Source organism: Pteronotus mesoamericanus, unplaced genomic scaffold (assembly GCF_021234165.1).
Source record: "Pteronotus mesoamericanus isolate MK-2021 breed Mesoamerican mustached bat unplaced genomic scaffold, CSHL_Meso_final scaffold_54, whole genome shotgun sequence".
NCBI classification, from domain to species: domain Eukaryota; kingdom Metazoa; phylum Chordata; class Mammalia; order Chiroptera; family Mormoopidae; genus Pteronotus; species Pteronotus mesoamericanus.
Window position 1 is genome coordinate 1520385 of NW_026555321.1, and position 24635 is coordinate 1545019.

The 24635-nt window shown below is 43.2% G+C and overlaps 1 protein-coding gene across 2 annotated transcripts in view; it reads right to left on the bottom strand.

The window, feature by feature from the left end:
* Positions 1-3: 3 nt before the first annotated feature.
* The window catches only part of WDR48 (WD repeat domain 48), a 38472-nt gene continuing 13840 nt past the window's right edge, over positions 4-24635 (bottom strand). Inside the window, exons 3-20 of one of the 2 annotated variants that reach the window (XM_054595406.1) lie at positions 24106-24184; positions 23315-23397; positions 23069-23198; positions 21099-21187; positions 20601-20702; positions 18222-18446; positions 16351-16425; positions 15389-15491; positions 15134-15231; positions 10322-10429; positions 9950-10046; positions 9379-9474; positions 7129-7234; positions 6856-6943; positions 5524-5559; positions 3569-3645; positions 1778-1970; positions 4-1273 (exon numbers count right to left, since the gene is read on the bottom strand). In XM_054595406.1, coding sequence (XP_054451381.1) covers positions 1178-1273; positions 1778-1970; positions 3569-3645; positions 5524-5559; positions 6856-6943; positions 7129-7234; positions 9379-9474; positions 9950-10046; positions 10322-10429; positions 15134-15231; positions 15389-15491; positions 16351-16425; positions 18222-18446; positions 20601-20702; positions 21099-21187; positions 23069-23198; positions 23315-23397; positions 24106-24184 — 1881 coding nt within the window. In that variant the 3' untranslated portion in view covers positions 4-1177. The remainder of the gene's footprint in view (positions 1274-1777; positions 1971-3568; positions 3646-5523; positions 5560-6855; positions 6944-7128; positions 7235-9378; positions 9475-9949; positions 10047-10321; positions 10430-15133; positions 15232-15388; positions 15492-16350; positions 16426-18221; positions 18447-20600; positions 20703-21098; positions 21188-23068; positions 23199-23314; positions 23398-24105; positions 24185-24635) is intronic. The other variant, XM_054595407.1, reaches the window with a different exon arrangement.

Sequence of the window (24635 nt, forward strand, 5' to 3'; positions counted from 1 at the left end):
ATGGAGTTTGATTGCGGGGGGGGGGGGGGGGGGGGAACCATTGTTCTGGTATGAATACAAATGGCCTTGGGGAGAGTCCAAAGTGTGTTCTGCCAAAAGTTGAAGTGTTTATCTCCAATAAGTTACGTTCTGTACAATATCCGAATGATTCTATGAAAGCTTTAGATTGTTAGAAAGAACAGTGAAAAGAAATCTGGATATAGGTACAACAGCAAAAAAAAACCTGCATATAAAATTCTGGATAAACAAATACGTGTATTTCCAGGCTATGAATTACCAAAATAACCATGACATCCTTTTACTGACACCATACATTTAGGTAGCATTTAAATGAAGTTTAAATTTCACCATTGTCTTTAAGTTCTGATGGTGCCACGCTGCTTGCCCAGAGCAAGAACCTGTGATGTCACTTAGCTTTGTCCCTAAATAAACGACACAGTGGAGGAAGGAGTGAAACAGCCGTACCTCCCTGTGGCCGCCGTACAGTCTGGGGCCCTGCGGTCGGTGCCGCTCACCGGGCACAACACTCCCAGTGCTGTGATCCAGCCCCTGGAGGCCCAACAGATCCTCCTGTAAGAACACATCTTGGGTGCAGTATTAAAAACAAGCCCAACAATAATCACTTACTATGAAATGGGCTGGCTCTAGAATTGTGCAACGGCAAGTTCCTATTAAAAATAACTGTCTTCAATGGTGGGAACAATTTGTTTGTTTTTAATGACAAACTTGGAAAAGCCTTCCTAAGTACTGCATGAATGGAATGTACTCTTAGAAAAGCTACACAACGTGTGTGAAGTTGAAACACAGTGACAGATACGGCCTTACAGCTGTGTCTCTAACAAGTGCTAACAGACAAAGATAAGGTCCTTTGAAATAACAGGAGGAGGCCAAGTCTGCACCGGCCTGTCCTCAGTTCTCTGTACACCTCACAAGACATAGTTGGCTGGGGATTCCTCTGCTCTCATAGGCTGCCTCCCTGGGGACAGCTTAATCTACACAAGGAGACTGGTTTCTATATTACATTTCGATTAGTCACTTCAATTGAAAGAGAATCTTGGTCCATACCCAATCGGCCGTTAGAAGTCTTGCCCCCGCTGGGGCTCAGTGGGCTTCCTAGGACTACTCTTGGGGCCAGAGGAAGGTCAGTACACGGATACCCAGGAGGCTCGTCCGCCCTTCACGTGGACTTCTGCCGGTAGTGTAGGGTGAGGTCACCGCCGCTCTTCCATATGAAGTGTTTTACTGTCCGAAGGTCCATGTTTGGATCCAGAACCTCGGTAGCAAAAAAATAACAATGTGAAAGCCTCTAATAGCTAAGACCTTTACTGTTAACTCGGGGACTCATCAGCTGATCCAGCTTATCCTCTCCCCGTGCCCCAAGGGGGCCTGCTCTTGCTACTATGGCTGCCCTGCACATAGGCACGAACCTGGGTGTGGGCAGAGGGGCAGCTGCGGGGCCAGGCCAACAATACTGTCTTCAGCGGCTCCTTTGGAGAAGGGCCTTGGGTGCATCTTGATTTAAAGCAGCTCCCCCCAACCTCCACCTCAAGCCCTGAACTAACACAACAGAATTTGCTCTGCAAGTCAAGATGACCCATATCTTTCTTATTAGGAGCCTCATAAATCGGTGGGAGATATCCAGAGTTCATTAGAGCCTCTCTGAAAGCAGAAGCCCCCGCCAAAGGCAAGAGACTTGGAACCATAATCACACCCTGTTACGTAACTGCCGGAGCACTGGCCCTGGAAAAACAAGGTTATGGTCCGGAAGTCCATGTACCTGGTCCTGGCACAAAAGTTCAATTTTCTCCTCTGCCAACACAGCAATATCCTCCTCTTTTTCCTGTTCTCCTGGTTTTTCATTATTAGAAGAGCTGGTGGTTTGAGACTCATTATCCAAGTTGATGATTTTCTCGTAAACATGCTCCATTACTTTCCGGACTTGGAGCATGTCACTAGCAGAGAGTCTATCTCTGTAAAAAGCAACGGCAGGTTGTGACATCATGAAATCACTAGATATTATTGCTTCCATATTATCTGGTGTAACATTTGATAAAGATGAAATCGTATCACAGAAACATAAACCAATATAATTTTCAGTCATTGCCTTAATCCATTTTTAGAACTGCCAGCAGGTTTTTTATAGTGTCCTTTTAAGACAGGTTTATGTTCAACTAAGTGAGATTATATACACGTTCTTAAAACTTAGGTACACATAAAGAATACCATTCTGGGCTTTACCCCACTAAAGACTTCCCCAGAGCACGGACAAACTAAGTGCTCCCGGAAGGGAGGGCGCCCCCGGGCTCACCGGGCTTGCCTGCGCCTGCGCTCAGCGCGCATGCGCCGAGGGCCGCCTCCCCACAGCCAAGACCTCGCGCCTCAGCCTCCTGCCTGAACTCCAGACCCACAAACCCATTAGGGGACTGGGTACTGCCAGTTGGCTGTTCCACAGGAACCTCAAACTCTACATGTCCAAATCTAGATTCAATTTCCTCACCCTCAGACCTACTTCTGTGTCTTTGACATCAGCAAATAGTCAAACCAAGTAAGCTCTGGCTCAAACTCTGAAAGCCATCTTGTGTTTAGGGTCATTAAGTCTAGCTGCAGTGATGTGTAGGACTTGCTTGCGCGCGCGTGCGCATGTAGGCAGGTGGTTGGGAGGGTAGGTAGAGGTATAGATGAAGCAAAATGTTCAGCCGCCATGTGTTTCGAATTACTGAAGCTGTCGGATGGGATAATGGGGCTTCATCCTCCTATTTTTTTTATGTTTGAAAATTTCCCCCACAGAAGGTTTTAAAGCCTTGTAGATTTTATTTGCTGGGATATATATCAATGAAACCTCTTAATTGCTTCTCTGATTTCCCTCCTAGTTATTTTCCCACCAGCCCTACACACTAGGCTGCCACTATACAGGTCCTCACTGATTTTCAGTGTCTTGTACATGCTTCCACGTCTACCTCCCTGATCACACCATTTCCTGGATCTGGAGTATCTCTCTTTTGAAGTTCTATCCATCCTTATGTGTCCAGCTCAAATCTGGTGTCCTTTGAGAAGCCTCTCTGGAAAGCACTAGTCAAAAAGTCATTTCTTGCATCAGCCTGCGAACCAAACGGTCATTGGTCCGATTCTCAGTCTAGGACACATGCCTGGGTTGCAGGCCAGGTGCCCAGTAGGGGACGTGTGAGAGGCAGCCACACATTGATGTTTCTCTCCCTCTCTCTCCCTCCCTTCTGTCTAAATAATAAAATAAATAAATAAATCTTTAAAAAGAAATCCATTTATTTCCCCTACACACGTGATTTCTTAAGTATCCATAAAAGCAGTTGTTATTACAGAGATCATGCATGACACTGAATTATGGCAAGAGACAAAATCCACGTCTTATTTTTGAACATCCGTAACCTACCATAGTAAGTACTTGGTAAATGGCTAAATTGTATAAAGTGTTACTATAAAGCTAGCCTTAGGTCTAATACTGGCCTCTTTGGTATGAATGCAATAATAATGAATTTAAAAAACCCTCTCTGGTAATTAGGTCAAAGCATCACATGACACTATATTTACTTACTTTTTTAAGGTTTTTGCTCCTGAAGATGCATGAGGTTGGAGGTAGAAAGGAATTTTGTTGAATTTGGGCATATTTTTCTGAAATATTAAAAGTAAAAAATGGCATAGTTTCTATTAGCGATAAATTTAAATGATGTCAATAGGAAAACATGATTTACAAGTTAATAGTTGTTTTACAATTAAAAGTCACTTTCTACAAAATATACAGTAAGCTAGCAAATTATCTAAGTTAGCCTTAGAGGCACTATATCAGAAAAGTATAATGTTTAGTAAAAAAAATGTTTATAATATAAAAGTTATAATGTTTAGTATAATCTTTTGTAAAAAAAAGATACTATTTATTGTCAGTGGCAATATGAATTTGCCAGCACGGCTCTTTTCAAATAACAATTCAAGGTATTAAAGGGAATCAAATTTTATTTTACTTTGTTAAGCCGTACAAACCCAAAATCTCAGTTCTATATTAAAATATTAGAGCTGATCCCTAAAGGCCCAAACAAAACATTGTCTTGAGAGAAGCCCACATCATTCACCTCTGAGCAAAACCACACACTCTACGCTGGCGAGGGCCATCATCCAACTGAAAGGCCAATCGGTCCTCCCACTTTCCTTCCCTCTGACGTCAGAGTGAGGGCTGAGGCTTTACGCAGGAGTGGAAACATCAGCCAGCCACACAGGTGTCCACCGTGAAGTAAACCGCATGCTTAGGTGAAGGGTAAAGCTCACTGGTCATCTTTTCTCGGGGTACTAATCCTCTCCAAGCCTCCATGCCGTGTCCTATCTGGATGTCTCCTCCCAGGGGTGGGCCACAGACCTGAAGTGAGCACTGCCTCCCAGGCGAGGCCCACACTCCAAGGAAGGAGTGGTTTATGGGGAGCTTGGGCTCCGAGAGGACCACAGAGTGTCCCTCGGGTGTCACGCTGGCTTTAAGCTCTTGGAGGTAGTTTATCTGGGAAAACAAACTTTCTGAAAGTTCTAGAGACTAAATCTCTTTTCATATGGCTTTAGTAATATACAAAAATAGGTCAACAGCACAGAAGAGAGTCTAGAAACAGACCCATGTGCATACAGAAATTTGGCATGTGATAAAGATAGCATTTCAAATTAGAAAAAGGATAGGTTTTTAAAAAATTGTGTTGGCACACTGGCTATCTATTTGTAGAAAGTTAGCATCCTACTTCACACCAAACTAAATAAATTCTAATAGATTTAAAGATCTGGACACAAGCGATTACCATAAACATACTAGAGAATATGGAACATTTTTGCTACGTTGGAGTGGGAAATACCTAAGCAAGCCATGAAACTCAGAACTATAAAAATTCAATCTGATTATATAAAATTAAAACTATTCGCCTGACAAAAACAGCATGACTAAAGTAAAAATTCAATTGAGAGGCATAGGTAATAGTCAATGGATTAATATTCAATAGGAAGAGCTCCTATAAATTAATAAGAAAGACAAACAACCCAATAGAGAAGTGGGTAAAGAACACAGACAGGCAATTCACAGAAGAAATAGAAACAGCCAATATGAAAAGATGCTTAACCTCACTACAAACTTAAAAGAAAAACCAAAAGAAGTCCTTGCTGGTACAGCTCAGTGGATTGAGTGCCAGCCTGTGAACTGAAAGGTCCCCTGTTGGGTGCGTGCAAGAGGCAAGTGATGGATGTTTCTCTCATACATCGATGTTTCTCTCCTTCTCTTTCTCCTTCTCTTCCCTTCTCTCTAAAAATAACTAAATAAAATCTTTAAAAAACAAACAAAAAAACCCCAAAACTATATTAAAACAATGGGACAGTACTTGCCTATCTTTTAGCAAAGATTACAAGTGTCCAGTGTTGGTGAGGGTGTGGGAAAATGGGCCTTCACACACTGTTGGTGAGAGTGTAAACTGGTATAGCCTTTGTGGAGGGCAATTTGGTAATATCTATCAAAATTTAAAATGTGCATACCCTTTGATCCAGCAATTCCACTTCTAGGAATTTATCCTAAAAAGTACACAAAGATATATGTACAAGGATGTTCACTGAAGCATTGTTTGTAATAGAAAACATTGGAAACAACCTAAATGCCCATTAATAGGGAACTGGTTAAATATATTATGGTATATTTATACAGTGGAATATTATACAGTCTTTTAAAAGAAATGTTCCATATGTAGAGACATGAAAAAAATGTTCAAGATATATTTTTAAGTGAAAAAAAAAACCAAGTTGTAGAACAGTATGTGTAATAAGATCTTGTGCAAGATAAAATAAACTATAAGCATATATACAGATAACATATGCTTACATAAGCAAAGAAAAAAGCACTAAAGGCTACACACTAAACTATGAACAGCTATTCCCTCTGGGGAAAGGACAGGGAGTGAATGGAAGAGGAGTGAGTGAGAAAGGGATGGGAGTTTCCCTTTATTTACTGTCTTTAATATGCATGTACTATTTTTATAATTAAAAACCAACAAAGATAAGTATCAATACTACTTCTGCAATTTTGTAAGTACAGGGAAGCAGAAGAAGATTCCACCTAGTGGTCTAGTTTTGTTTTGTTTACCCCCCTAATAAATTTATTCACAAAATGTGAGACTGCAGAGGGTCTGGGGGTCGGCGGGCAGAGGCCTGGGGAGACAAGGGAACCTCCGGGTGGAAGGGTGCTTTTTAATAAAAAAAAAGTTACAGGAGCTCCAACCACTCCATCCTCTCTCCCTGACTTAAAAGACACAAGAATAGACGTGACACAAGAATAGACACAAGAACAGTCTGTGAGGTTCACGGGAAGCCTGGGACTCAGGGGTGTTGAAAGGGTGGCACGCACCAGGGCGGCGCCTGCATCAGGTGGCAGAAGAGCAGGCAGCCCTCACCAGATGTCCCCTAGTCTTCCTGACAGGGAAACCAGGAGAGTCACTGTAGACATGCCCGTCAGCCTGGCACCGGCACAGGGCTGTGCAGTGGCCCTAGTGGACGCTGCCCGAGTGATGGCAAAGGACATAGAGCTGACAGACGGGGCTTCCGGCTTCGTCACTGGCAGTCCCCTCGGCTCAGTGGCTGCAGCAGGAAGGCAACACCTACTGAACTTTTCTTGATGGGGCCTCAGGAGGCAGCAAATTAAGATGGACCACGAGGATTTGGGGGAATCTTTGTACTATTAACTTTTTGGTACTTCATGTTTTCCTTGGCAGCTTAGTTTTTATTCAAGTTTAAGGTTATAACAGCCTAAAGCAGGTCTGAATTTGCTTCATGATTTGGAAAAAACACAAGGGCACAGTGGGAGTGGAGGACACTTACATCCACAGTGATGTCAATTACCCATTGCGGCACTGTCTCATTCAAGAGCATCGACTCGGTCTCCCCTCCGGAATCCCGGCAGAGCAGCCTAAACACAGGTCGCAGGCAGTGAGCGACACAACACACAGAGGTGAAACACCACCCCCACCCCCCGCCCCCGCCGATCCCTGACGCCACCACAACATTAAACAGTTCATGGCGTCTGTCTGACTCACTACTTCTTGGCCAATGGGGGCTTTCTTAACAGGGCCTCCGGCCCACCTCTGCCCCTACCTGAACAGCGTGCGGCCTCCGGCTTCTCCAAAGATCACAGGGGTGTGTGGGGGCACTTGGAAATATCCATTTCCCTTCTGCACTCGGTTCTCCTGCTCCCCGTTTACTAGGAAAGGTACAGAAGGTGTCAGATACAGAGCTGGTGCTGCCAACACAGATTCTGGACATTTCGTTTACACAGGTTTCAAACACTAAGATTTTTAAGGCCAAAAGCCCTACCAAGTCAGCCAGTGTCCAAAATAAAGGCAAAAAAACCCAAACTAAGTTAGATTTCTAAAAATAAGAAATGTGGCAACTTGTGATGTGCCTTATGAGAAATGACTGCATTTTAGAGGGCTTCAGTATAAGAGATTAATGTCTGAGACTTGAAACAAACACATAACCATCTACTTGAGCCATGGGGAAGTCTAGGACAGCCTGTTTATAAATGGCAATCAGATTTTTTTTTTTTTTTTTTTTTTTTTTAGGAACACCAAACTCAGAAAAGTTTCTTGGGCCAGAAAAAAAAAAAAGTTTAATGGTAGCCATAACTAATGGCAGAGGTAGGCAGAGGTATCAGCAGAAAATAAAATCCTCAAAGCGGTCATAATTCTGTTTTGACCACTCTCTGCAGATTTCGTTTCACTGTTTTCTCTGTAATCTTTTGACCCAAGAGCAATTGGCCCCCATTCAAGTGCCAGCTTGTTCATAAATATCTCCCTAATGAACCTGGATGCAATCCTACCCACTGAAATCCTACAGCACCTTTAGAACCTCTCTCATGGCACCCAGCACCTCTCTCTAATCTCCGAATACTTTATGTAAAGGAGCTCTCTGCCCCAGCAGAATGCCAGTCCCTGCGGCACAGGGTCCAAGCCCACTTACCTACATTACTCCCACCTACAACTCACTACAGGCCTCTGAGTACTTGAGCTGCTCAACAAGTATAATCTAAGCAACTCCTGAGTGTCCGCTGAGCATGGGGCAGGTGCAGCAGATTACCAGACAGGGGGAACGTGCAGTGTCCTGGGCTCTGGCTGGGGAGGTGGCCAAAAAGGGGCCTTGCCCTGCTTTTACTGGGGCAGTTTGACTTTAAGAACAATTTGGGGTTTCCTGTGACTTCTTCCCACTGCCCACCCCCCACCCCCAAACAAAGCCTAGATGCAAGAGATACTGCCTGTACTACTGTTTCTTGATTACTTAATCTTTATGCTATACTTGGGCCTGTGAGGGCATCCTGTCTAACTGTCATGTTATAGAAAGAGAAGGACAAGCCATGGACAGAAGTGACAAGCCCACAGCCACACAGCTGATAAATGACAGAACCTAGCTCTCTCCACCCTCTGTGGAGAGCTCTTTGTCTGCGTTTCTCCAGGTCACAGTCCACTGTGACATAAAAGAACTGCCACCATGGGTGAGATCAGAGCCCTCTCTAGGACAGGAACATCAGAAGACTCGCTTTCAGGGAAGTATGGCATCCCTGCAAGAGATTTAAACTCCCAAAATCATCATGGATGAGTCAGTTAGCCAGAACGGACTCTCTGACAGGACTCACTGTTGACCATTGGGAGTGAGCGGCTGTCAGCGGGACCTTCAAAGAATTCAGAGAATCTCGGCAGAGTGAACCCTTCTAGGCAGAACGCAAGGAATTTTCCACCAGCTGCAGGTCACACACGAGTTGTCAAATGTTAAGATCTTCCCCGCTTTTCTAATCAAACTGAGCAGAACTCACACACTGCAAAAGTGGTCCCCTCCGCTGCCTGGGGCACACGCCTCTTTCAAATGCCTCAATGACATCACTTCTTTACACACACCTGTTCCCTCTTCCTGACACTTCTGAGCTGGAATTTGATTTCTTGAAACATTCAGGGCCAAGATCAGATAGATCATCAGAGGAGGTAATGGCAACACTTCAGGCCAACATGAAGTATGACAATACAAGGACAAATCCCGCAGGTCCACGGACACCGAGAAATATCTTTGGAATAAGCCTGCTAAGCTGCCTACTTTTAAGGACAGAGGTCATGTGAATATATAGGGTTTACTCCCTCTATCAGTTTCACTAATCAAAAGTTCCTTAGAATTTCAGTTAAGACTGGATGGATGGTCTTACTTTGGGATGTGGGAGGGAAGGCAATACATTGGGCACACCACAAATACTATGTCACAATTTAGCAAATCCTTAACATGTTTCTTAAACTAACAGCCAGTCTAAGTCTCTGTAACATATGAGTAATTTTAAATTATCTATCCTGACGTAAAAGCACGAACCATGGTTCACTTCACTTTCTTCTTCGTCCATGGGATTCACGTGTGTCCTGGGCCAGTACTCTAGGAGTGCCTGGAGTAGAAGGCCTCCTAAGTTCACTGCAAGAGAGTCAATTAAAAAGAAAAGAAGTGGGAAAGAGAATTACTTGTTTTCACCTAAAAATAGAGGGAAAGAAATAAGTTTCCACATATTCTGATGTTAAATTTTTCACCCAATGCCACTGATGTTTAAAAGCAAGATTTCAGAGATTTTTGCCAAGTCTATTAAAATTTTACCTTAGAAAGTTTAAAGCGGTGGTTATGTGGAACAAACATAGTCTATTTGGTTGTTCCGATATAGCCGTTCTTTAAAAAGGAACACATGCAACAGGAGCTGTATTCCTTAAAAGGCTATTGCCACATGATGCCACTCAAACTGTATCTGTATACGTGAGGTCCATGTTACACTCTTAGGAGAATACTAACCACAGATATCAACAACAAAACACAGCAGACTCTTACAAAGATGAGCGTGCTGTGGAAAGCCGCACAGACCCACTCTTTCAAAAGGAGGAGAGGAGGGACATGGACTCACATTTTGGATCCGACCCGTCGGGGCTGCTGAAGCCGGCATCTTTTGCAGACACCCAAGCAGCAAAACAGTCACTCTCATCCAAAGTAATAGTCAACATCTGTCAAAAATAAAAAATTGTTCGTGGCATTCTATTTGAATACATCCTTCAGGTATCTAAACCTTTCTTTTGCTGATAAGCCAAAATGAGTTTCATGTGATTCAATGCAACTACAATTTACTAGGGCACCAAGAGGCATTTAAACTACATTTTACAATAACATTTTTTTTTTCCTTTCACAGTTGAAAACACAGGACTCTGTAACTAATGATACTTAGTATTGAGCTTTATTAAAAACTGCCACTATCCCAAATCGCACAAGTACGCTAACTTACCCCTGTTTTTAAGTCTACTGAGAACCAATTTGGCACATACACCATCTTAAATCTTTTCTTAATTTCCTCTTCAAAATCCACTTTTCCCAAATCTTCCACTTTACATGCCTATACATGAAAAAGAAAGTACAATAATTATCAATATTAAGTGGCAAATTAGATTCTGATTTAGCTATTCAAAATTTTACACATTTTCACATTTGCCTAAATAAAATGGAGTCTAAAACATATTTTAAAAAGAAGTCGTCATTTTTACTTTAAAGTATTTATCTTTAAATAACTGTTACAATTATAAATTTACCCCCCCCCCAGATATTCCCTTTTTGGAAATTATAAATTTTGCTGATATTGATATAATATACTACCACTTTTAGCTGGAAGCAATGCAAATGAAGGAAAAAATCTTCAAGGAACAAACACTCACTAAACACTTAGGAGCACCCTGAAGCTACCTTCAGATAAATAGCTGACGGAGGCAGCATTTTAAGCTTCTTTTCCTTGACCACTATAATCCTTCCTTATCCCCCCAAATCACATCCCGAACGTCTTCTGGCTCCATGGAGCACTTCAGTCGTGGACTGCCCGTCTCAATCCCGAAGCGCATCAGCACGCTCCTTCCTACGCCTCATCCGCATAGCACCCTGACCCTGTCAGGGTCCCAAGTCTTCTGCATCTTCTCAAAGGGCGACTCTGCTACTTCTACATTCCATACCGCCTGTGGCACAGAGACCATTACCCATCATCTCTACGTAAACACTCCTGTTCCTCTGAGGCCCATGTAATTGGGCTGCAGGAACCTGTACCCCTTTCCTACTGCCATCTAGCAACCTCTGTGGTCACTCCCTCACTTACTAGAGACTTGAGCCCTGGTTCAACGTCTTGCAGTCCATCTTGAGTTCTTGCTTTCACCCTGGACATCAGCATCCATATGGACAACAGAAAGGACATGCTGATCTCTCAAGTCCTTGACAATGTCCCTATTATGCATGTGCAGTCTCCACTCACAGCTGGATCATTAATGCTACCTGGAATTTCTTCTGCTTCAGAGTCAGTTCCCCACGTCTTCATCTTTACTGTCCTCATATCTTTGCCCTTCTGCCCTCCCTCGCTACCCTCGGCACATGACTCTGACCTCTACTCCTCATAAAAAGGGGCACTGACGAAACCTCCCTCAACTTTCTGCTACCATCTGTCCTGGTGCAAGGAAAAGGTGTCTCTTCTTGCTATGCTCTGGGTCCCCTCACTTCTCGCTTTCTGGGGATCTTGTTCCACCATCCACCTTCTTCTGTCTCTGTTGGCAGCTCCCCACGAGCAGGGAACCATGATCAAATATCTCCCATCTGAAGAATACCTGGACACCGAAAGAAAACCTTCCTTGACCTTTTTATCCCTAAATCCTCTCCAGCTACTTCCTCTTCACCGCAGCAAAGACAAACCTTGTCTGCACTCACATCTGTTACTTCACCCCCCAGTCACTATTCAACCCATTCCACCTGGCTTTTGCCCTTAGGACTCCCTGGAGACTGCTTTCCTCATACACTATCCTCTTTCTTGATTAAGTCCACGTGCACATTACATTCCATATTTTGCATGACCTCTCAGCAGGCCAATGCCGCTAGCCCTGAGCTCCTTTTCAAAATGCTTCACTAGTTCTTGAGCTGCTACTGACTCTTGGTTTTCTTACACCTTTTTAATACACTTTTGTAGCTTCCTCCTTTTCTAACAATTCCTGAAAGGGTGATGACTTAGTTCCTTCTCTGTCACTACAGATGCAACCCTTGGAAACTTGGACGTCTTCCATGACTTCAATTTTAACCCACGAGCTGGCAGCTGCTGAACCTGTTTCTCCAGCCCAGCTTTTTCAGTGCTTTAGGCTGTACAGCTGTCTGCCCAGCAGACACCTCCACCCTGACGTCCCATCGAAACCCCAATTCATTGTCCTTCTCAGCATGTCTCTCTCCCCCAACAACCCATTTTCCCTTTTACATTCCCTACGTCACCTCCACTCACCAAGCTGTCTCATCCAGACACCTGGAAGTCATTTTCCTTTCCTTCATACGCCCTTTGATTCAAGCAATACTCTTATCCACAGGCCTAAATATCTTCTTAATCATTCTGTTTTTTATCTCTCTTGTTCCTATCCAGTCCAGATAGAATATATTTCACCTATGCGAGTGCAACAGCTTCCTAACTACTGTGTGCCAGCCACTATGATAAATACTTCTTGAACAGCCCCTTAACATCCCCAGGAAATAAGTACCACCACATTTTAGGAATAAAGACAGAGGCTGAGAGAGGTTTAGCATGTTCTGGAAATCACTTCGTCTACTAGCTGGCAGAGCCAAGATTAGAAGGTAGCTCTGTCTTACTTTGGGCCTGTTCCTAACTACTCCCGACTTCCCTTCCTTGGTTTAATGCCATATTCATTACACCCAATCACCTGCTCTCGAAACTTCAAGGTCTAGTGTCTGGGTATGGGAAGCTGCCAGAGACACACAAATGCCAATCATGGTAAATGCCTGCTCAGTGCCCCCATCTAAGTAGAACCATCTCCCATTAGGACAGCAGGACTCTACTAAGGCTTTAGCGAATTAGCTCAAGAGGCCATCAGACCCATAGGCAGAAAGTCAGTAAGCCAGCTCTCAGAGACCAGCCTGCCTGATGAGATTTTCTTGGATCCTCTGGAGGGCACCACGAGCTGGGCAGCACGAGGGGGTCGTTGGGGGTGGTGCCGGCCCTGGGGCAGATAGAGCGAGGGCCACATGAGCGGTGGGGTATCCAAGTTCCTGCTGATGAAGTCCTTAGGGCTGCCCAGGATGGACCTCCTGTCTCTGCAGGACCCCACTCTACAAACCTGAGTCTCTCGTTCCCTGATAAGCACATCTTTGTTGTAGAGACAAACCACTGGACTTGGGGAGCCTGCTGCAATTAAATTTTCCTCTCAAGTAAGGCCTCTTGTTCTGAAGCCATGCTCACCAAGCAATTGTTTTATAAAGTGACTTCCCACACAGCTGCCCCACAGGGAGGAAAAGTGTTAGGCTACTGCTTCTATTCAGACAGTCCCTTTTCCCCAGAAAGAAACTTGTTTATCTTACTCTTTAGCTCCAGAAGTGAACGTAAGTGAATCTCTGTTTTTAACAACCAGGAGCCTGAGCAAAACCCCGATCTTTTCAATTCTTCCTTTGTAATTTTTCCAACACCTGTCTGTTCCTTTAGAGAGCCTCAAATCATTAAACTTCAGACAACTATCTTCCCACTTCTTTCCCATTACACATACCACTATTGCTCTGAACACGGGATTTTCCTGCCCTAAAACCACCTAAGATTAGGCCTGGCTGGTGCGGCTCAGTGGGTTGAGAGCTGCCCTGCAGGCCTGCAAACGGAAATGTCGCCGGTTCGTTTCTTCAGGGCGCATGTCTGGGTTGCAGGCCAGGTTTCCCATTGGGGGCGCGTGAGAGCAGCCAACCGATGTTTCTCTTGCACATCGGTGTTTCTCTCTCTTTCCCCTAACCTCTAAAAAATAAATAAAATCTTTAAAAAAAAATCTAAGAATAAGATTCTCAGGGAGTACCAAAGAAGGGCCAACGCCGGGGCTTGTAATGCGAGACTCTTTGGGAAATGACCCGAGTCTCACCTTTCGTCCTTATACCCTTAGGGCTCCCTTACACTCACCTAGTCTCTAATTACACAACACTGCTCACCTTACCCTGGAAAAGCCATTACCTCCCCTCTCTTCTGCGTCTTTGCCGTTCACTTCCTCTTCCTAAAATGCCCCCCCATTATTCATCTGCTGGAATTCTTTACGACCCTCTTCAAATGATTTCTCCACCATGAAGCTCTCCCAGTTCTTCTCCAGTTCTAAAAAACTGCCCCTGTCCATAAGCTAGCAAATCCTGTGATCTTTTTATTTATTTATTTTACCTATAAGGCTTTCACATCCCCCAACTTTTGTCCCTCCTACGAGAAGGGATCATGGTACAGAATTTTCTGTTACTTATGACTCTTAGCATAGCTCTCGGCATACAATATTCATTCAATCCAGGAAACACCTGTTCAACGAAAACAACAACTCTAAGAAGGGGCATTTGTCAGAACTCCAAAACAAACTTCGCAAACTGCCTATCAACCCCTCAGCGCTACTTAGGATGTGACTGAACAGCCAGCTGCATCTCAACCACCCCAGAGGCAGCTGTCGTAGCATGACCTGCAGCTATAACTGGCGCTCGCAGTGATGGCTACAAATGCCAAAAATGGCCAAACTTAACTCACACACCCCAGCAGTTCTCAGCCTAGGGTCGTTTTGCACCTTTCGTCCTCTCCCTAAACACCTGGCAATGTCTGGAGACATTTTGGGTTGTTACAACTGACTTGGGCAAGGAGGAGGTGGTTACTGGCGTGCATTTAGTAGACAGAGGCTAGGGTGCTGCCAAACACCTTACAGCACACAGGACAGACCCCCCCTCTCCCTCCCCCGCAGCAAAGACTCATCTGGCCCAAACTGACAACAGTGTCAAAGAGGAGAAGCTCATGTACTGTATTCATTTTAAGGTAAGGTAGCCTATAACACAACTTGCAATATGCTAAACAGAGAAAATGATGGTTCCATTCAAATTTTAGGTGCCTAAAAAGATGAACCCTAGCCTTATCTAATACATGAGAAATACCCACACACAAAAAAATATTATTGCAACTAAATCTTAATTTCTATCTGTATTATCTTGAGATATATACCACTTGTATATATTTATTTATATAAAGAATAAGTTGGATATATGATCCAGTAACCTATATGTAATACAAAAAGATACTCACCTTCAATACATCCCAATATGCCACATTATTATTGGTATCTTTGGTTAATATGTGTCTCTTATCATTAAGAATGTGGCACTGAATAATACTAGCACCGCCTAAAGGAGAAAAACCCACACAATTAGCAAGAGTCCTTCTACTGTACTATTTAAATTAACAGTACATCTACGATTGTTAACTGGTATGTAGCAGAACAGAAATCATACTAGCCACCAGGAAGAAGAAGGTATAATACCATCTCATTTCCTTACTCACCTTTAATAACCTGGTCAGGTTGTGTACAAAGGGGTGTTATAGGGTTTGTACAGTCATTGTCATAATCTCCAGAAGCTCTAAAGTTGTGAATTCCCTTCAATGTCTGAAGGAAAAAAATTCATTATTTAATCATTTTATGCTCTATAAGCTTTACCGATCTGTTTAAAGAGAAAAACCCAACAATAACCACATCAACCAAAAAATACATAGTAACGAAGCACAATTATCTACCACTGGTTAGAAAAACCAAAACAAATATTGAGAAGGGAATGTTGTCTTTTTGGAGAGAACACTAGGCACTGTTTCAGGTAAACTATGTCGATCTCATATCGGCACAATGAAATCTAGATAAGCTATATAACGTTTGTTTCAAGTACAGAGGAAGGCCACTGGAGAGGCACAGAAACAGGAATAAACATAAACATTTCTATTGTTATCCACAAAGAGTCTGGTAAGAAAACTGAAAATCTTCTTTAATTAAGATTTAAGAATTAACAGTGCTTTTGATGACTTCTCTCTGATCATCCTCTATTGCCATTCCCGTTCTTCATACTGAATGAAGAGGAAATGAACCTGAAAGCACAATTTTCAGTTTTCTCCATGTTTAGAAAAACAGAAGCCTAACAAGTCTCCCTGCCATGCTGATACTTGGGCTGCCTGTTCCCAAATGCAGCTTCAGGAAGTCAGAAGCTATACTAATCTCTACTGGCTGTGTCAGGCTACAGTGCCAAGTCTAAGCACATCAAATATATTCCTTGGCTCCTGATCAAGATACCAGAAGCTTTATTTTGACTACTACCTTAATTTTTGGACGACCCTAGGCTTACATCTGCATTCATCGGGGCTCTCAGATTTCTGCTGAGAGTCAGGTTTATGCTGAGCTTTTGACTGGTACCTGGCAGGTCTTTAATAACAAATCACGTGTTTCTAATCCTGTGCCAAGGGTAGTAGGGCTTACTTACCCATTTATTTACTGTAGATTTAGTTGTCGCAACCCAGATTGCAGGAGGGGGATCAGCTGATCTATCAAGCTCCATCTGAAAACAACACACAAAAATATCGCTTTGTGGAACATTGACTCTTCTGTGCTGCCAGGACCAGCTACACCTTATTAAATAACTCCGCCATTCAACATTTGTGTTTACTATACCATGGCATGCGTGAAAGGCTAGGGAGCCAACAGGTGAAGGAGGGAGTTTGTGCTGAAGAAATTTGTGGCTCTACAAGGGAAGTAAGGGTGAATTCTCACCAAAAACTGTGGCCTTCAGCTTTAAGCGTAGTCAATTTAAGGGCTCTAAACGAGAACAGTCCAAAGGATGACTTAAATTTTTTTGTTTCTACTGCCCTTTTATGTTCTTAATAACAAATAAATATGCTTTTGTTAAAAAAAAAAGTTTGTAGTAAAAAACAACATGGCAGAACCCCACATAATCCACCCTCACCTAAGGACAGTATACTTGTGAAGAATTTACTGTGTGTCCTCTGGATTTTTTTAATCCTATTTCTTTTTGCATTGCCATTTATCCCCCTTATGGGCCCCCCCCCCCCCCGCCCCCTGCCCCCTGGCAATCACCACACTTCTGTCCATGAGTCCTTTTCCCTTTTTGCTTGATGCCTCCACCCCCGAACCACCTACCCCACCATTGTGTCCTCTGGATTTTTAAAATACTAAATGTATAAAGTACACAAATGCCCACATGTATTATGCCCATGGAATCACTCTGCATCCCCCATTGTTCTTCCTGTGCCAGGAAACTGTGGGACTGGAGCTGTGGGGACAGGGTCGGGCTCTTAGCAGGCAGGGATCCTCTTCAGTTCCAAGTGATGCTCCTTGTAACGCACGGTCATGTCTGTGCCAAGTTCTTTCCCTCCACAGCCGGGGGATGCTGGCAGCTGCAGGACTCCCATGCACGTTCTCCTCGCCCCTTGTCGCCCCCGTGGCTTGCTTCCTGCACACGTGCTGTGCCTGTGTTTTCAGCCCCACCTCTCGTGCTTCTCTAAGGACTACTGGTTTGTCCGCTAGGCTGTGCCGCCTATTTTAAAGAGCTGTATGTGGCCAGTTTTGCATGACCTCCTTGACCACGGGCATCCTCTCATTGGACCTCTAGTCCCTTTCCTAGCCCTTCCTCCGATACTGTGGTCTGGGTTTCAGATACCACTCAGTTTCACGGATGATGGATTTTTGCTGCTGTTTACTGTTTTCCCTGTTGTTTCCAGATGATTTCTGAGAAGAAGAGGTAATGCTGTCTTTATGCCTCCATTTTAAATCTGGAAATTTCCTTACGGCTGTTTTAATGTGCAATTCTATGAGTATCAGTGAGGCCGAACATTCTGCCACAGGATGGATGATCAGCCATGTTTAGCCTCGGCTTTACCTGTAGCAGGTGTCAGTTCTGACAGCTTCTCAGGCACCCACCCCAGACCCTGCTCAGGACCCTGTGAGGCAGTAATGGGGAGGAGGACGAGCCAGCTCACTCCCTCTTCTTTGGGGGCACTCTTCCAGAACCTCTCTCTTGGGGCAAGGGACACATTTCTGCTTTGTCATCTGCTCAGGATACCTGAACTCCTCATATTCCTCCTCTAATGACAGGTTAGGCAAGCCAGGTGATCTCAGGAGCAATGTGGGGCAATCCCACTAGGAAATGCCAGTGGGAGAGCCAGGCGTCCCTGATGTACGTGGGAAGTCACCAGATCTCCTACAGGTGACTAACAAAAATGTTAAAATATCTTTTTTACAATCCCACAATTGACTCATGTTTTAATAAAAGTTTTGCTGTATTTGGTTAGCATACTTAACAATCTTAATTATATAAAACAAAAATATATGACATACCTTAAGAACTGGTGCTTTTTCTTCACAAATCAGCACTCGAATGTCAGGGTTTCTTAGGTCTGTACAATAAATCTTCCGGTCCCTTCCTCCAGAATACACGTGTGTGAAGGCGTCATTGACTTGCAGAGCCCAAACACCTTCGTCATGGACTCGGTAAGTTGCTATACATCTCTGCTGACCAAGGGACCAAAGGCGAATGGTCCCATCAGAACTGCCAGACAGGCACTGGGAACAAAGAATGTTAAGCTTAGAAACCTGTCCAAAAATTCCTGCTTTCCTGTGCTTTGCACTGGGCGTTTCTCCTGACTCCACACTGTCACACACGCACTTCTAACCACCAGTATTTCTGCCTCTGAGGAATGGCTTGGCCCAGTAATGTTGGTACCAATCAAAACAACCGCACTGGTGCTAGACCTCAATTTTTAAGATTTGCTAAGTAAGAATCTTACTCTATAGCGAAGGAAGTGAGGCAAGAGGCTCACATCCATAGGACTCACTGGCCTATTACGCATTCATAAGTCCTTGAATTACAACGCCACCAGAGACCCTACATTAGGAGCTTGCCGGGCAATTCTGCAGGGTGCAGTATAAACTGTGGCCCAGCGTACTATCTCCTCTGTATTACAGGAGTTTGAGAGTCAGTAAGTAAAGATTTCTCCCCTCACCCTTTTTCCCAAATCAGTCGTTAGAGTTGTTTTGTTGGTCAACTCCCTAATGTATTGATAAAACTGCTGTGTTGCTGGTGGTTAAATTTACATTTAGTCTACAGGGGTCAATAAGGAAAAGGGACGGAGGAGGAACGAGAGAAGGAAAGATACCCGCTTCATTATGTGCTCATCCAATGCTGACAAGCAGCTTTTAAAGTAGCACCACATCATTGACTCTGCTTACAGTAAAGTAGCCGACTTCTGGTGAAGTGCATTTCCTTGCTATTTAAATCATCTTGGGTAAAACCACATTCATAAATGTATACACAGGAAACAAGGCATGGAGGTGAGCAGTGAGGAGGAGCTTCAGAAAGTCTGCCAGGCCCAGAGCGCCCTGCTGGAAACCATCTTCTCTACAGCCCATCCTTCAGGGCAGTCCCACGGAGACCCTGCAGTCCAGTCCACTCTGGACGGGAGAGCAGGCGCGGGCACGCGCTCCAGGGCGGCCCGGCAGCTCCACAGCAAACAGTGAGGAGCTGACTGCATGTGGCCTCTTAGGCTCACATGGAAACGGGGCTGTGGACTTAACATGTCTGAAGTGTGTTACGAAGGTCTCGGGAGCTCTAAAAAATGAGTAGATTACAGACAAGAACATATCCATTACTGCTAATCTTCTCACCAACTACGCAAACTAAATGCTACGATTCCCACTTTGCAGCTGAGCAAATAGGACCGGCAGCGTGAAGCCCACTCCTCCCGGCCACAGCACGCTAACACGGAGCGCCTCCCCTGTCCCCAAAGACCTCCGTGAGCACGTCAAGCCTTTCTTCGTTTGGTTCTGAAAAATGATTTCCTCCCTCTGGCTAGTTTTTCAAACCTTCCTTTCACCTTTGGAGACAAAAAGGTTTCTCCATTTCATGTGTGAGGCAATTAGCATGACATAATTTCCATGGGAGCAACAGAATGATGGTGTTTCTCATCCCATCATCTTCCTACTCGCCGGAGCTTTTCTAAGTCCACCACAATTAAATCAGTTCCATTAGCTGTGAACTTATCCCTGCTCCAGGGAAAACATGGCCGGGGGCGGCAGGGGTACCTGATAGAGGTATGTCACAGCAAAAGAGGGCGCTCAGTTTTTGTACTTTATTATCTACGTTGAAGAAAGATCATTTTTCCACTGCTACAGAACAAACGTTAGAACTGTTATTTGTAATTCGCAAATTATGTAGCCAACAGAGTACATGTCCGAACATTACCAAAATGTTTTTCTTGGAAATGGTGACTCCAAGTACTATGTTAGATAACTAAGCCTATAGATTGTGTCTACACAGTCAACTGACAAAATCTGCCCCAAAGTCAGACCTACTGTGAGGAAATTTTCTACTTAATACACTGGCAGAAAGCATTCAATACCACAACTTTTTTCTACTTTATGCAAGGAAATATTTTAAATTATTTTAGCCTATATGTGTCAAAATTACTTTTACTCATTTGCGTTAGAATTATTCTGAGGAAATTCCTTGTTTGGCCTTTATTTTGCAGTGATGCAAACAGAACACTTTCCAGATTGGGGTTGTTATATGTACAGTTTAGCACTATAAGGATTTAAAGCCAGTCCGCAGTTCAGAACGCGTGGCTGTGGCGCAGCTCAGCGTGCGCGGCTGCGGGGAACTTCAGCTGTCTGAAACCTCTGACACTGCCACTAGGCCCCTGTCCACAGGGAGCTGCGTACCTGGGTGCCGTCTCTGTTCAACAGCAATGCTTTCACGTTATCTGTGTGCCCTTTAAGCTTCATTAATTTTGCACAGGTTCTTGGATCCCATACTCTTAAAACCTGTAAATTTTAACAGAATATCACACAAACTGAGTATATATGCAAATTTAAATAATAGATGACTTCCAGAAATCAAATGATAACCATTAAATTCTGAGAGCGAAATACTGCTTCTGCCATAGGACACTTTTTTAAGCAGGCCCCTTTTTTAAGCAGGAGGAGGCCTCTTCCATGTCAAATAAAACACACAGGCCTCCCCACCCTGTGCACCCGACCCTGGCGCCACACAGGACAGTAATCGTGCTTACACTCTCACGTGTTCATATAAACCCTTTCTTTTAGCATCCAGGCAAAACCAGGCAAAACCATTGTCTATATATTTAGTAATTACACGGATCACACTGTCTTGGTTTCTTTGTTTTCTAGTGTTAAAGTACACCTTAAGCTCCCCCTTACCTTCTCAGTGGACCCTGATACAATGATTGTTCCCAGCTGATTCATTGCCAGGCTGTAAATGGAATCTTTGTTCCCACTTAAAGAAGAAGCTATTAAGGATAAATGGAGACAAACGTTAACAAAATCATCAGATGTTTAGTAGCTAGTCAGCAAAATCTGCAAGCTTAAATATTCAATTTGGAAAATCTTATCTTTATCAGTGCTGCAAAGAAAAGGAATCTATCATAGAGATAATTCTAAACAATAATATTATCATCAAGTTTTACATTTTTTCGGGATTTGAGTACATACAAGTGCTCAATAAATATCTGCTAAATTGAACTGTACTGCTCTTTAAAAACTATTCCCATAATGTATTTTCAAAGATATACATGTGCCTATATATGAAAAAAATGTCCAAACTCAGTATTTTCAAAGAAACACAAATTATAATAAAAATACTAATTTCACCTACCAAATCAGATTTTTAAAAAAAGGTAATATATAATTATCAAAAAACACAGTAAAATAGCACTCTCATACATTACTTGTGGGAGGATAATTTGGTACAACTCTTCTGGAAGGAAATTAGACAATATGTTCATCCCCTTTGATTCAGAACAAAATATCACTGAAGTGAAAAAATGCATATAAAACTATACAGTATGATCCTAATTTTACAATAAAGAATAAATATAAACAAACATACTGAGAAGTGAATGAGTAAAGGAGTTACTATATGTATTTAGAAAAGTAACTGATTGTAGGAAGAGCTCAAGAAATGCTAGCTATTAGTATGATTTCTACAGTCATAAAAAGCTTATGTGAGAGCCTCTCTAAACAATTCTAAGCAAGACCTATCTGCTGCAGAATCCGTAGCCACTAAGCCTGCTCTCTGACCTCGGGAACAATCATGCTCTTTTGTTCCCTCTTGTTAGTGTCTCTCTGAGGCAGTTCCTTCTATCTAGAGAGCGCCAAATGAGGATCATGGCAGCTCCAGCAGGGACCAGCTGCTGAATCGCTGAGAGAAGGTACGGGGGACAAATCAAGAAGGACAAGGGGAGAATGGTGTTTAGACCTTCACATATTTCCTAGGGGGAAAGCCTCCCAACTTGCCCCTCTTGGTTTTATGAAAATGGCCTTGGCTATGTCAATGAGAGTATTCCATAGTTATGACAAATTGAATCTGTAATACACAGATCTAGATAGTTCAGGCCCATGTCCTGAGCACAGACCTTCCAGGCCAGGCTTAGCCAAAAATGTGCTCCTTAGAGGCCCTTCTGACTCCTGGCCTAGGGGACTCTAGTTGGTTGGGCCAAGCGTGAGGCTGAGTTTCAAGTCTAGACTTGCACAGGTCTGGTAACTGGAGATCTCTTGTAGAGGAAGCACTCATGCTATAACCTGTTGTGAACGTCGCTGAATTGCCTCTGGAAGCACCCCAGCCTCCCTGCACTCTCCTGGATTGGCTGGATTCTTTAAGGCTGCTCTGAAAAGGTCCATAAAATTAGCACTGAAAACCTTTTCTTTCTTTGCTTTGGCTATTTTCCATCTTGGCCATTAACTTAAAGGTTCTTAATATATAGTAACACTTTTAAAAGTCAGAAACTATCTACTTCGTCAGTCAATCACCTCCCCTATTAACATCTGCTGAGTGCGCGGCTCTGGGCCAGGTAATGCTGGGGGAGAGACAATGGGGTAGGAAGACAGACTCTTCTGTCCTGCAGGAACTCACACTTGAGCCAGGGAGCTAAGACAGGCACAGGTGCAAAAATACCAGATGACATCTGGAGAAGCTACCATTTTTAAACTGCAGGGAAGAACTAGCTTTTCCCTTTTCAAACATACTCTTGGGGGCTAGAATGCTATAGGTAGAAGCACACCCTAAATATGAACCACTGTATTGATGCAAACTTATCCAAGATGTTTTATAAACCATTCTTCATTTATGTCAACCTGGAGCACTGGTAGAGAAATTTATTCAAACACCTTACTTGTGACAGTGTTATTTGAGGCAGTCAGTGCTGTTAGAGTATTCACATCCCACAGGAATATTTGTCTGTCCAACCCAGCTGATGCCACCAGCTCTTTATCCTTGGCATATGCTAAGGCCTTTACATAATCCTGTAACAGAACACATGTACCATGATCTACATTGTAGATCAATAAGAAAATGAGACACATGAAATACTGAGACCACAATATTACACTAAATACACTGAAAATTATGTTTTTTTTACCTTATGTGTCCTTAATGTTGACATGCAAAATCCCTTATGTGCGTTCCATACTTTTACTGTTGTATCAGAAGAAGCAGATATTACTAGAAGAGGCAAAGAGTTAACAAACAACTTAGTAGGATAACATCACCACTTTAAAGACTTATCACAGATCAATGTAACATTGTTTCATACTAGTGTTTATATTGTATACACACATATATTATACATACTTCAATATTTATATTTCTAACAATTCAAATACCTGTTCATGTTCATGTACATACACATATGATGCATATATATCTAAAAGCTTTTTCTAGAACCTATTGTATTCTGTCTCAAATTTTTTTTCAATAGGCAGGGAAAACTTTTTTTAAAGTTCCAGTTGAACTAGTTTGATTGGGAAAATTCTTCTAACAGCCTGAAAAACCAGGAAATGGATCTTACCATAAGAAGAAGAGAAAGAGATATTAATAAGTTTGAAAGAAGAATACATATGAGTCTATTTGTATACAGTTCAAATGTAGGCAAAACTAACCTATCGTGTTTAGAAGAAGGAGGAGCAGGTGCCTCGGGGCAAGGGGTAGTGACTGGAAGGGTGGCTCAGGTGGGGCGGGGGGTGGGGGAGGTGGTGCCTTTGGGAATTTCTTTGATGTGGGTGTTTACCTTGCAAAATTTTATTGAGCTGTACTGTCAAGGTGTGTATGCTTTTCTGTATGTATGTTATATTTCAATAAAAAGCTCGCATGAAAAATATATCAAATTCAATTAAAAGCTTCCTGAAGCCTAATAATCAAAGAAATACTTACATGTTTTCCCATTGCAACAGAGCACGATGTCGTTGACCCAGTCAGTATGATGTTCCATAGATGCTATATACGGGTCTTGCTGAAATTAAAAGAAACTCATAAGGATGGCATTAGTTTATCTTAGAGGGTGAAATTTATTACAAATTATACATATGTTCAGATTCTTCAATTAGTCTGACATACCGCTCTAAGGCCTTAAAATCTAGCCCCTAACAGTTGACGCTTCCAGATAGCAGATGCAAATAGAAGTTTTGTTTCAGGACAGTTTTATTACTGATAAAAGCCTAGGTTTCCAGGGCAAACACTTAGCTTTTACGCCTTGAGTTAGTGGAGGCAGCAGTGCTACAGGACGGGTTTACTAGAAAGGACAAGGCAGGCCCCAGTCTGCAGGCTGGGGGGTCTGACTCAGTGGCGGTGAAGGCTCACAGCAGAGGGCGGGGCGGAAGGGGGCAGAGGGGCGGGGCCGGGCGCCCAGCCTGGGTGCAGGAGGAGAGGGACACTTGGTCTTTCTCTTTCTCCTGCGGTTTTCC